Source organism: Babylonia areolata, chromosome 5, assembly GCF_041734735.1.
Source record: "Babylonia areolata isolate BAREFJ2019XMU chromosome 5, ASM4173473v1, whole genome shotgun sequence".
NCBI lineage: Eukaryota > Metazoa > Mollusca > Gastropoda > Neogastropoda > Buccinidae > Babylonia > Babylonia areolata.
In genome coordinates this window covers 28,961,296-28,974,667 of record NC_134880.1, presented here as the reverse complement: position 1 = coordinate 28,974,667, position 13,372 = coordinate 28,961,296, and the positions used below count along the sequence as shown (strand labels likewise).

The following is a 13,372-nucleotide window of genomic DNA, read 5'->3' as shown; positions in this document are numbered from 1 at the left end:
TTTGCTTTCTGTAACTGGAGTCTGCTGTCACAATCATGGTCATCAATCACTTTGCAGTATTGTCCACTCAACTCACTGAATTAACGTCACATCAGTTAGGTAACATTTTGTTTACCAGCTAGAAAGGAAAAAACAAACCCAAAACCATTGCTCTTCGAAGTGATATTCACATCTTACGAAATGTTACATACATTTGTCTGCAGATGGTTGGAAAGAAAGTGGAATTAAGAGGGAACACCTAACTCACATTCGTCAATATTCCCAACTCCCCTCACATACAGATTTTAATGGTTTGTTCTCTAACACTCCACATATATTGTCCTGTGAGAAAAAAACGTACAATAAAATAAAATAAAGAAAACCCACTTTCACACTCTCACGTCGTACAACTGGAACCACAATCAAACCATTCTCCCCCTCTCCTCCATCCCCCCCCCCCACCCCACTCCATCCACCAACCTGACATGGACAGAAAGAACTGGTGTCTGAAAACCCAACTTTTCCATCAGTGTCATATATAAACAGTCCTATGTCTCTGCAGTAACCCATCTGCTCTCCACTGTTGTTTTTGCTCCTAAGTAATACAGGGTTGTGCTGCGTGTGGTTAAGCATAGTACTGCAGGTTGGTCTTCTTCTTGGCCTGCACCTCAATGATGGCGTCCATGTAGTCCTCATGGCTCAGCTCTGTGCCCTCGCGTCGCATGGCGATCATACCCTGAATGCAAAGGGTCAACACTCGTTATGATTCAAACTGTCGCTGTACACATGCACAAGATCATACCATAAACACAAAGGGTCAACACGCATTATGATTCAGTCGCTGAAAACATGCACAGACTCATAAATGGGTAAAATAATTTTAAAAAATGCAGAGTTCCCATTATGCTCATCATGCAAAATTTCAAACTTTTTCCGAAACCCAACGTTACATTCTCCAAGGCAAAGAAACAAAGTCAAAAACAAACATACAAGTACACAGAAACACAAACCCAAAAGAATTAGTACAGGGTGAGAGGTTGTGAGAAAAAAAGTGGGCGGGGGAGAATGGGGTGTTCAAACACTTGCAGAAAAAAATCTCAGAGATCTTGACATTTATTTAATTTTCATCTCTTCCTCTGCAGGCACTGCACACAAAGCAGTTGCATGCACACACACAAACACACACGCTCGGAACCACACATACACACCACCATGCCAGAGGGCAGAACTTTCCTGGACTGGCTCAATTACCATTCATACAGCATGCAACATGATAAACACATACATCCAAATGCACAGGTGAATCTTTGTCCTTGCTATTTTCCTGTTTGCTTCACATATTATTGTCATTTCAGAAACTACTGTTTGAACTGGCTGAACACAGGAAAGGACACTATATACAGAAATAAAATGGGAACCAACAGAAAATGAAGAACAGGCATAGAAATAAAAGAACAGACTAAAAGTAATGACTGTGATGTATATAATTGGGGAAAAAAACAAAAAAATAAAAACATGAATCACTTACAGCCTCCACACACACAGCCTTCAGCTGAGCTCCATTGAAGTCGTCAGTACACCTGGCCAACTCCTCGTAGTTCACGTCCTTACTGTGATCACCAAATCAACATGACTGGGTATCAGTGACAAACTAAGTGTACATCTCATACATTAAACACATCTCTGCTTTCCCTTTCCCAATCCTCAAAGATATATTAATAAGTCTTACACATGTACATCCATCGCTTTCACAGCACTTGCTGTCTGCTGCTGAAAAGTCTGTAAAAGTGTCTGAGTATGCAAGTAAACATTAACCAATGTTTAAAAAAAATGTGAAATTAAATTCTTTAGAATGTGTGCAATTTTCATCACAACCCTTGAACCAGAATTGTATGTGAATTTTCAACACAACAGCAGAGAAAAATAATGTAAAATTGACTGGATGAAGCTCAGTACACAATTTACAGAAATGATGTGAGACAAAGACTTTTATGCTGCTGTGTGGTGAAATGTACACACACACTTGAGCAGTTATTTACACACTTGTGTACTGTAGGGGAGACAATTTCAGACATTCTGTAATACAAAACGAAACAAAACACATAAAAAAGTCACATGTAACATGCACTCAACTACTGCTCAGAGCAGATGTTGAGGAGCTGTTTCTAAATTTGATAAACATTTATCTAGGCAAGGGTAAGGCAGGAAAGTTGAAACAAAAAAGGAAAAAAAAAACGTTTACAGTTTAACAACAAAAGGATAGCCCACCTGACATTCATTTTACGAGAGTGGATCTGCAAAATGCGAGCCCTGGCTTCCTCATTGGGATGGGGGAACTCAATCTTTCTGTCCAGACGTCCAGACCGCAGCAAGGCAGGGTCCAAAATGTCCACTCGGTTTGTGGCAGCTATCACCTGAAAACACCCAGGGAATAACCAGTTTAATACACTTGCAACAAAGATGACAACAACTGGGATGGCTGGGGAACACTTGCTGGCGGCCTATGTCCCAGGTGGGGCAACTGACATAGATGAGGTAGGTGAAAGGTGACAATCAATCAATAATGAGCTATGACTGGCTGTGATGAACATCAAACACAGTTCAATGATGCAACTGGGTCAGACAGAAAGTGAGCAGGTGTGGACTGTGTCTGACACAGACTCCAATCTTTTTCTTTACCAAAAGAAAAGTTTGCAAGAGAGACAGATGGACAGGCAGGCAGTGAAGAGAGACCTAAAGAGTGAGACAGACACCTACATATAACACACAGAGAGGTGTTTGGGGCCAAACCATGCACATCTAGCACAAATACAACAGCACAGGAGACTTGTGCTTTCTGCAAAATATCACAAGTTACCGATGCAATGTAGGCAAAATCATCAATCATGTTGAACTCTTTTTCTATTTTCTTCACTAGACATCACTGAATCCAACTGCACTCTTGAGACGCACCTCAGTGAGTTTATAAATGCCAACCTTAAACTAAGCCATGAATTTCACACACGCACATATGTATCTGCACAAACACAAAAACAGCTGTCAATCTGAGTCCTCATTTTGCCTACCCATCTAGGTCTTTGAAATCTGCCACCATCCACAGCTATTTTCCTTCCTCCACAGACGACTAACATTTTGTTCACCATCAATGCAGATGCAGACTTTGTGGACCAGTCCAACAATAGCTGAGTGCAATGTCAAAGCCATACTTCATTCACAAAATGCATGGTGTAATTAAAAACATGCTCTTGAAACACCCGAGAACAACATAAAGCCAACAAGCTAAAAGCACCAAGTGAAGATACAACTGACTGAGAAAGTGAAAATGAAGACGCCCACTGTTGTACATGAATACTTGTACTGGGTCTCCGGTATTGTTCATAAATCAGTACAGGAAGCACACAGTGAGACCAGGTGTGATAGATAAATAGGTACAGGTAGCATGAAGTGTGACCAGGTGTTGTGGATAAATCAGCACAGAAAGCATGAAGTGTGACCAGTTGTAGTGGATAAATCAGTACAGTATGCATGAAGCGTGACCAGGTGTGGTGGATTAATCAGCACAGAAAGCATGAAGTGTGACCAGGTGTGGTGGATAAATCAGCACAGGTAGCACACAGTGTGACCAGGTGTGGTGGATAAATCAATACAGGTAGCACACAGTGTGACCAGGTGTGGTGGATAAATCAGTACAGGTAGCACACAGTGTGACCCTGTGTGGTGGATAAATCAGTACATGTAGCACACAGTGTGACCAGGTGTGATGGATAAATCAGCACAGGTAGCACACAGTGTGACCAGGTGTGATGGATAAATCAATACAGGTAGCACACAGTGTGACCAGGTGTGGTGGATAAATCAATACAGGTAGCACACAGTGTGACCAGGTGTGATGGATAAATCAATACAGGTAGCACACAGTGTGACCAGGTGTGGTGGATAAATCAATACAGGTAGCACACAGTGTGACCAGGTGTGATGGATAAATCAGTACAGGTAGCACACAGTGTGACCAGGTGTGATGGATAAATCAATACAGGTAGCACACAGTGTGACCAGGTGTGATGGATAAATCAGTACAGGTAGCACACAGTGTGACCAGGTGTGATGGATAAATCAATACAGGTAGCACACAGTGTGACCAGGTGTGGTGGATTAATCAGCACAGAAAGCATGAAGTGTGACCAGGTGTGGTGGATAAATCAGCACAGGTAGCACACAGTGTGGCCAGGTGTCATGGATAAATCAGTACAGTTAGCACACAGTGTGACCAGGTGTGATGGATAAATCAGTACACGTAGCACACAGTGTGACCAGGTGTGATGGATTAATCAGTACACGTAGCACACAGTGTGACCAGGTGTGATGGATTAATCAGTACATGTAGCACACAGTGTGACCAGGTGCTCACCTTGATCATGGCATTGGGCTGGAAGCCGTCCATCTGGTTCAGTAACTCCAGCATGGTACGCTGCACTTCACGGTCCCCAGCTTTCTCACTGTCGAAACGCTTGGTACCTGTTAGCATAAAAAGGTTTATGTTTACAATCCCTGGCTTTATTACTGTAAGTATTCTGACAACTAACTTGGTGTCATGACAATTACTGTACCTGTCAGTATAAACACACACACACACACAAACTCACACACGCACACATGGGGAATCAGTGCTGCCTACCCCCCTTTTCAAGTTCCAGGGACACACATCTTAAAAACCAGGGACAAAGCCTGATTTTCAGGGACACCTCTTATGACGTCAGATTTTACCACATTTTAACTCACAGGCACAAATTTCACAACAAGCGTTAGTGTCTGTCTTGCCGCGCTTAATAAATGGCCATGTCTCGGTGTACTTCGCAATGAAAGTTTGATGCCGTTTTGCTATCTTCTTCGATGTAGATTCGCACTCCTTGCTGCTTCGCTTCGACGCCATTATTTCAATCTCTCTCGAAAGTTCCACATCGGCCTATACGCATGCGCGCTGGTCACACTTTTGGCGGTGTGGCCATAGTCAGTCGATGCGTATTCGCCTAAAGACTTTTTCCCGGGACACGAAACCGAAAAGTGGATTCCCGGGACGGACTGTCCGTTTTCATTGTTTTCCGGGACAAATACCCGTACCCCGGGACGGTAGGGAGCCCTGGGGAATGGATGAGTCATAATGAGACCCATGAAGGACACCCCAGTTGAATCCCCAGTGGGTATTTCACCATCCCCAAAATGTTCCCACAGGAGAATGACCTGTCTGTGATAGCAAAACTTCCCCACAGGGATGTTTCACAGTAAAGGACAATCTGGGCTGTGATATCAGGACAAACTCTTCCTACTCCTAGCCAGGCACTCTACCACTAAGCCACCACTCAACACATTTAACTAAACATTCACTTTCCACAGTTCCTTTCTGAACAAGCAAGGATCGTACTTTGCCCTTGACCTATGTCTCGGAAAAGAAATAATTTCTACAATTTCAGAATTGCTTACACACACACACACTGCACCCAGCAATACCATCTGGCTCATCAATGAAGAAGATGAAGCTGGGGCTTTCTCCTTGGCCAGGGCAAAGGTATCTCTGACCAGCTTCTCCATACACACACACACACCTTTTTACACACATACACACACTCTCCTCTTGCCACAAACACACCCACCCACCCACACACACTGCACCCACCAATGGCATCCAGCTCATCAATGAAGACGATGGCTGGGGCTTTCTCCTTGGCCAGGGCAAAGGCATCCCTGACCAGCTTGGCTCCGTCGCCGATGAACATCTGCACCAGCTGGGGCCCTGCCAGCTTCAGGAAGGTCGACTTGGTCTGGGCAGCACACGCTCGGGCCAACAGAGTTTTGCCAGTGCCAGGGGCTCCATACAGCAACACACCTTCACAAAGAGAAATGAAACGAAATGGAAATGATGTTTTTTCAGAAGACCATTGGCCTGTACTGAAGAGAACTGAACAAGTATGTCATCCAAACAGTGTGTTACTGTCTATCTAGTAGCTACTGTAAGTCTTTTGAAGGCTTCAAATTATATAAATTAAAATACAGTAACAAATTCCATGTAATCTCTTTGTTGAGTCTCTCATGTTCACTTGAAATGCATGTTTAGAGAGAGAGAGAGAGAGAGAGAGAGAGAGAGAGAGAGAGAGAGAGAAAGTGAGCGAGGTTCTGCAAGAGACTAAATAGTTTACAAGAAAACATAATTATGGTCATCTAAACCTGAACTCCCATTCTCTGTATTACAATTACACACCTGCACACACATTCACATGTTCATATGTATGAAAGAGATAGCTCCGCACTCCGCTTTCCACCAGGTCGATAGGGTGGGAAAAAAAACGTGTAAACACTGCTGAAATCATGTCTTGACCTTAATAATAATAATAATACCTTGCCACCTTACACATTTCTGTCCAGCCCTTTTACCACCTAACTGACTCAAAAAACAAAACAAAAAAGACCAAAACAAAACAAAAAAAACCCACCAACCCCCCCCCCCCCCACCCTCCAGATGTTTGAGTATTACTATTAAGATATGTTTTGTGAAAAATTATGAACTAGACTGTTTATAGAATGAGCAACTCTGCCCCATTTAAGTAATAACAATCTTTTTTGGGTGGAAAGAAAACTTATCTACTGATTTACTTGTGCAAATACCATATATCCCAACATTAATAATATCAAAGCATGCTCTCTCTCTCTCTGTGACACACACACACACACACACACACACACACACACACACACACAGTCTGAACACTACCTTTTGGTGGCTGGATTCCCAGTGCTTCAAACCTTTCCTTGTGTGTCATGGGCAGAACCACAGCTTCTATCAACTGAAACACAGAACAAGTATTTTATTTCAATTCCTCTTTATGAGCATATCATGACAAATAATGGATTAACCTGAGAGTACTTTTTGATCAACCATAAAACTGCTTTCAAAACTTCTAATGTTCTATATTTCAGCACTTTTGAAAATATCCAATAATAAAGATATTGCTTTAATATTATCACAAAGAAACCACAACACCGTGAAGAATTCAAATACCTCCTGAATTTGTTTGTCCAGACCACCAATGTCACTGTACTGTTCTGTGGGTCGCTCATCCACTTCCATAGCTTTTACACGGGAATCGTACCTGTAACACAGTGTGAATGACAGTTGGTCTGTTGAATAATGTGTACGGTCAGTGTGTTTGTGCAAAAGAAAGGAGAGTGTGTTGTTTGTGTGGTTGACAATGTGTGTGCGTGTGCGCGCATGCATGTGTGTGTGTGCTTGTGTGTGCACGAGGGAGAAAGAGAGAGAGCAAGTATCCACACTCTCACAAAATTATAAACTCAACCCACTGCTTTCACTACTTTCAGTCTGATGGCATTAAACTTGCAAGCAAGTTGACCATATATATCAATAATATATTAACAGGAACCAATCTAATACACACTTTTACAATTTCTATTTCTAAACAGCTCAATAGACATATAAACACGCAAACCAAAAAGTAATTAAAAAAACCCACAAAAAACCATTACCAACCAACCAACCAAACAAACAAAAAAACCTCACCTACACACCTCCCAACCCCCCTCCATACCCCCCAAAAAATCTGAACCAGTTATAGTATACGTTAATGAAATGTCATTAAATAACTCAAGTATATCTAAATCAATGCAACAGAGCTCCTGCTCAGAGCATAAATCACCCTCTGAAGCGTAACTAATTGAAACAACTATAATATCTATTTATAAAGCATTACACATTATAAGTCCTACATACAAGGAAGTAAATTAACACCACATGTGCACAACCTTTGTTTAAAAAACAATCATAGCATAATAAAATTATTTAAAAAAATTGTGAAAAGAAAGGCTTCATGACTCACTCTTGTGGCAGTGTCTCTAGTATCAGATAGGAGTCCTTGTTAACTCCCTGAAAAAAAAATGCAGTCAATAATTAGTTAAATTTCAAACAACCAGAACAATGTACTACTATCTACTAAACTATTTTAAGCACTACTATCTACTAAACTATTTCAAGCATATTGCTTCTGATAGTCAGAACAATGGCACACAAAATTTGCATGAATCTCGATTCTCACTGGTAATAGGTATAACAGTGAGAATGTGAGATACAAGTAACTTTTCAGACTAATTTCAAACACAACATGTAACACCACAAAAGTAGTATTGAAAGGGGGAGTTTGTATTGTACTCCATGTTTGGTGATACATATACTGTACCATGTCAAACTGATGCCAACTAGGCCTATTGGTTTGCTCTGCTTAGCCAAATTTCATGTGGCTAACAGTGAAAAGATGCCCCTTCTTGCTCGGTCTGCTCTAACCCAATCAAATGCCTCTGAAAGCTACAAGCGCTGAATCATTCCGTGGGCCAAGGCTCTCGACGCTATCTTGTCAGCTTTTTTAAATCAAATAACAGGGACACTAAAACGGGCACTGGGAAATAGTTTGTCTTCCATGCTGAAAACTAATATCAAAAGACTTGGAGAATTCCATTAAAAAACCCCATGTACTGCAAATCTTCAACATCAAATAAATGCGCAATAAGGCAGTTTATTTTATGCTGAACTGCAGAAACAATCACATTTCAGTACTAGTCCACTGTGAAGTCAGAGCAAGATAATCAAAACAGCAAAATCCTTGGCCCGCTTTCTGTTCCTGAGAACACACTTTTGGTGATAGTGGTATTGTCACAACATGCGATAAGGTTGGAAGTGAAAGAAATACAGACTTTAGCACATGTTCAACAAAGCCCTGAATCCTTTTAATAAATTCTTCCCAATATTCTTTTGCTCCTTGTGGTTGCCTTTTCCACTTCATTCCAGATTCTAGTGTTATACATCAATGAAGCTGGCTGAAACACACACATCCACATATGCTCGCACCCTCTTTCAAACATTTGGGTTAAACTTAAAACCTTCCACTTACCACCAGGTCACCAGGCTTGAGCTGTTCAGCATCCACCAAGCCAATGACAGGCAGGAAGTAGGTCTGTAAACAACGACATCATGTCACAAACCCTCCAACAGTTCATCATGTCATCAGACAACATCATGTCACAAACCCTCCAACAGTTCATCATGTCATCAGACAACATCATGTCACAAACCCTCCAACAGTTCATCATGTCATCAGACAACATCATGTCAAAAACCTTCCAACAGTTCAGAGAACAACATCATGTCACAAACCCTTCAACAGTTCATGTCATCAGACAACATAATGTCACAAACCCTTCAACAGATCATCATGTCATCAGACAACAACATCATGCCACAAACCCTCCAACTGTTCATCTTGTCATCAACCCTTCACCAACAGATTCAAAACTATCAAATGACTGTACCCTCAGTCCTTTTCCACCAACTGAATAATTTATATCAAGTTTTTTGTATTTCATCCCAAGCCACATAACTGTCTCAAAGCGTTTGTTAAAAAAAAAAAGTAAGTCATGCTGTGCTCTGCACTTTGATCTCTAACACTGATATTGTATGAACTCCAACCTTACTTTTTTGTGAACAAATGCACTGAGACAGTTATATATACAGTACAAATTAACTGCAATTCAGCAGTGACAAAACAATATATTTTAATTTCATTTACACCTTACCCTTGTGGTTAGGACATTTTCAATATAACTCCCCCATTAACATATTTCAAATGAAACAACAGAGTATCTGTAACTGAAATCAAGATGTATCTGATGTCTAGACTTATATGCAAAACGAATGATGAGCATTTAAAGCCAGCTATCAGTTTGCTCTACCCAGGTATGAAGCCTTTAGTGTACGTAACTCCTGGTTTGTTTGGCGCTCAGAGCTTGGTCTCTGACCAAGGATAGGCACCATATAAGTATCAATAATGATCATTATTATCATCATCATCATAGAAGCCATGCATGAATAACGATGGTCCACCTGTCTGGTAGAAGTCTTGATGACAGCACATTTGCCTTTCCGCTGAGCATCCAAGTCAATGTTGGCTCCATCCTCTTCCCCAGCATCCTGAGGGTCCATGTCCAGCAGCTGAAATCATCATGATGTATGCATCGTTTATCACATGTGTGTCTTGGATACACCATTATTCATCACTGCTCACACACCTGTTGCCTTGGAGTTGCAGTAGCAGCAACAACATAAAGAGTACCAGTTCTTTCAGCTGACATCCTCATTCTGACTCTGAGCATCAAGAATAGAGTAAATCATAAATAGTTCTCAGTAATAATGGAAGCTGATACCTCTGTGTATCATGAGTAAACTCCAGGTAATATATATCTCAAGGATATCAATAAAATGATAAAAAACTAATGATTACTTTCTTTTATATCTATAGATATCTGCCATTCAGGAACTAAACAGTGGTACTATTGTAAGTAAATAAATGAGAACAACAGGATATGTTTTTATTGTTAATAAGTTTGTGTAGTATGATTATCATGTCTTATATTTGAACAATTACAATTATTATCATCAAGTTAGTACAGTATGATTATCATGTCTTATATTTCAACAATTACAATCAATCATAAACACAAAAGCAGCAGGCACATATTGATGCATACCCCATTACAGTATTAGCTTCATCTGAGTTTGTTCCTTGGCATCTTTCATTTGCTGCTGCACAGAAAGATTGGAAAGCACCGAGGGAAATCGATTTGAACGTATAAATGTGCTCTTGTGCAGTTGTGGGTTCTTGACTCGTTTAATGCTTGAATAATTATAGCTTGAACAGCCTGAGAAATGGACAGATAATAAAAAAAAAATCTAGGTCAATGAATGAATAGACAGACAATACAATGATTAAGATAAATATATGAACTTTCAAGATACAACAATAAGCAGAAAAACTGTCAAGAAAAAAAAAATCATATAATAATCATATATAAAACAACAATTTGAATAAACTAACAAATCACAGTCAAACTATCTCAGCTGTCTAGAATGAACTTTTTTTATGTTCATAATAAACAATTTTAAAGAAAGGAAGAAAAACGCAAAAATGACCTTAACACAATGAACACCACCCCCCCCCCCCCCCCCAACCCCCCCAAAAAAACATGTTGAGTTTTATTTTACTATGTACTTAAGTTATAAATCACTATTATTCTTAGTTACCTCAATGACATTGGAGACCAGATAAGGCAGAGTTTTGTTGACTTTGATTTTCTCTGTGTTTTCCTTGATCTTTTCCTTCTGAGCCTGAAGCTCATGGGATATACGCATAAGTTCCGATTTCATGATCTGAAAAACCAGTGTGTCAACACATTGATTGTGTATGGCATGAATATGCAAATATCAAATAATCATACAGTTTTATAAAAGCACAATAATAATGATATCAAAGCATATTTAAATAATAACCATGGGAGCATGATACAAAATCATTAATTCAAAATCTCCACACTGAAACTTCCAGAATCTAGTTGAACATGCTGGCAAAATTTCCAGATGAAGAACCAGATAAAATTCAAAATGACAACATAAATTTTGTGCATTATAATAATATAAATATAATGCAAACACTCAATTATGACTGATCTGTGATTATTCATTTCTCTAAATGATAGTAGTAATAATTTGCATGGTCTTGTTTTCACTAACATCAGATACAAACAAAATGCCATTCCCTATGCCTATATCCACAGAAAAATAGCTTGCTCTTATTAACTAGTTAGTACAAGCAGACTGTATAAGTTATTTAAATCTGATCTTTTCTTCTTCCTTTGCTTATGTAAATAATAAAAATGATAATAAAGAAGCAAAGAAATACTATGACTCCATATCCCAAAATAATAAAAATGATAATAAAGAAGCAAAGAAATACCATGACTCTCCATATCCCGAGTCATGCTCGTTTTTCAAAGGAAAAAAACAACAACAAAAACAAAAACAACAGCAAATACAAGTCACGCTCTCCTGGAGAGAGATGCTGAGCACTGTACATGTGTTATGCCCTGTCACTGTTAAAGTGAATTTCACTGGCTAGCTTTAAGTGGTTTGTTTCAATCTATTCCCAATTCTTTACAGAAATTATATGAATACAAGTTATCAAAACAAAACAAAAACAAAAAAACAACAACAAAGAAAATCATATATATAAACTCACTAAGTACCATGCAATGGTATCACAGTACTTATAGTCATACCTTTATTTCGTTGTCCAGAAGACGGGTTCTGCTGACAATTTCATCATTGGACATGCGCAGCACCTCCTCACCCAAAGACTCCTATTGCACACATGAAATAAAGATAAAGATTAGTGTGATATAAACTGATGCATGTGTTTACATTCCGGTTCTGTGCACTTCTGATACTTCTTAAAACAAAACAAAAAACAACAACAAAAAACATAAAAAACTGGGAACTTCCAACTATCTGGAAAATAATTAATAACATTCTCAAACATCAAAAGCCCTGTTATTGTTTGAGGCCAGTTTGCAGACCCGTGGTTTTGAATGTCCAATGGCAATGGTCAGGGAGGTAAAAACCCTGATGTCAAAGCAAATTAACTTCCTCAGACATCACAAACATGCTTTCAAGTTTTATCTCCTCAAAACCCCTCACAGACAAGAAACAACAAAATACTGCATGAACAAAGCACATAAATTGATAAAACTATTAACACACACACACTTGCTTGCAGACTACAGTGCACACACACACACACACACACATTCAGTAACTCTCTCTCTCTCTCTCTCACACACACACACACACACACACACACAAACAGTGACACACACATGTATGCAAACTGCTTTTCAGAGAGACAACACACATTTAATGATGAACACACACACACACGCACACACAGAGTGATCAATGTATAAATCTGACGACTTGACAACACACATTTAGTGATGCACACACACACACACACACACACAGTGATCAATGTATTTCACGTGCAAATACACGTCACAACTTTCATAGAGAAGGGAAAAAAACAGTCTTGTAAATTATACGCTGTTAACAGTTAGAGGCCAGCGGTTAATTTCCTATTCAGGTTTGTCCACTGCTTAACTTTTCATAAACTTCTAACAAAGCGTGTGATAATCATTGTGATTGTGTGAACTGAAAGACACAGAAAATCTGTGTAAAAAAAAAAGCAACAGACCCAAAGACTCAATAACTGTACATGTTTAATTCATAGAACTGGTCTGAAAATTTGTCTTATCAATAGCAAGCGAAGAAAATAAGCGTAAATACCTCGCCGTCTTCCCAAATAGCTCGGTCTTCTAGTGTCGACATTTTGGTTTAGTACTCCGTCGTGATTCAGCAAACGGAAATGGACGGGTAATGCAAAAACTGGAATAGCCGCACTGGCTATCATTAATGAATTATAATTCACCAGTTAGTTTTGACTGGAAAATC

The 13,372-nt window shown here is 39.5% G+C and overlaps 1 protein-coding gene across 1 annotated transcript; it reads right to left on the bottom strand.

The window, feature by feature from the left end:
• Positions 1–13,352, bottom strand: LOC143282015 (26S proteasome regulatory subunit 6A-B). Its single transcript, XM_076587433.1, has 13 exons — positions 13,208–13,352; positions 12,145–12,225; positions 11,114–11,239; positions 9,917–10,024; positions 8,928–8,990; positions 7,863–7,909; positions 7,031–7,121; positions 6,743–6,815; positions 5,651–5,860; positions 4,388–4,494; positions 2,248–2,393; positions 1,508–1,589; positions 1–715 (listed from the first exon to the last, which is right to left on the bottom strand). Exons 1-13 carry the CDS (start codon positions 13,247–13,249, stop codon positions 605–607), a joined length of 1,287 nt encoding a protein of 428 aa, XP_076443548.1. The 5' UTR covers positions 13,250–13,352; the 3' UTR covers positions 1–604.
• Positions 13,353–13,372: the final 20 nt, after the last annotated feature.

Excerpts from the sequence above, each read along its gene's own strand:
- LOC143282015 (XM_076587433.1), bottom strand. The coding sequence starts at position 13,249 with ATGTCGACACTAGAAGACCGAGCTATTTGGGAAGACGGCGAG. Across the intron at positions 8,991-9,916 it reads TCAAGACTTCTACCAGACAG|ACCTACTTCCTGCCTGTCAT; the intron begins GTGGACCATCGT and ends CGTTGTTTACAG. Across the intron at positions 716-1,507 it reads AGGCTGTGTGTGTGGAGGCT|GGTATGATCGCCATGCGACG; the intron begins GTAAGTGATTCA and ends CTTTGCATTCAG.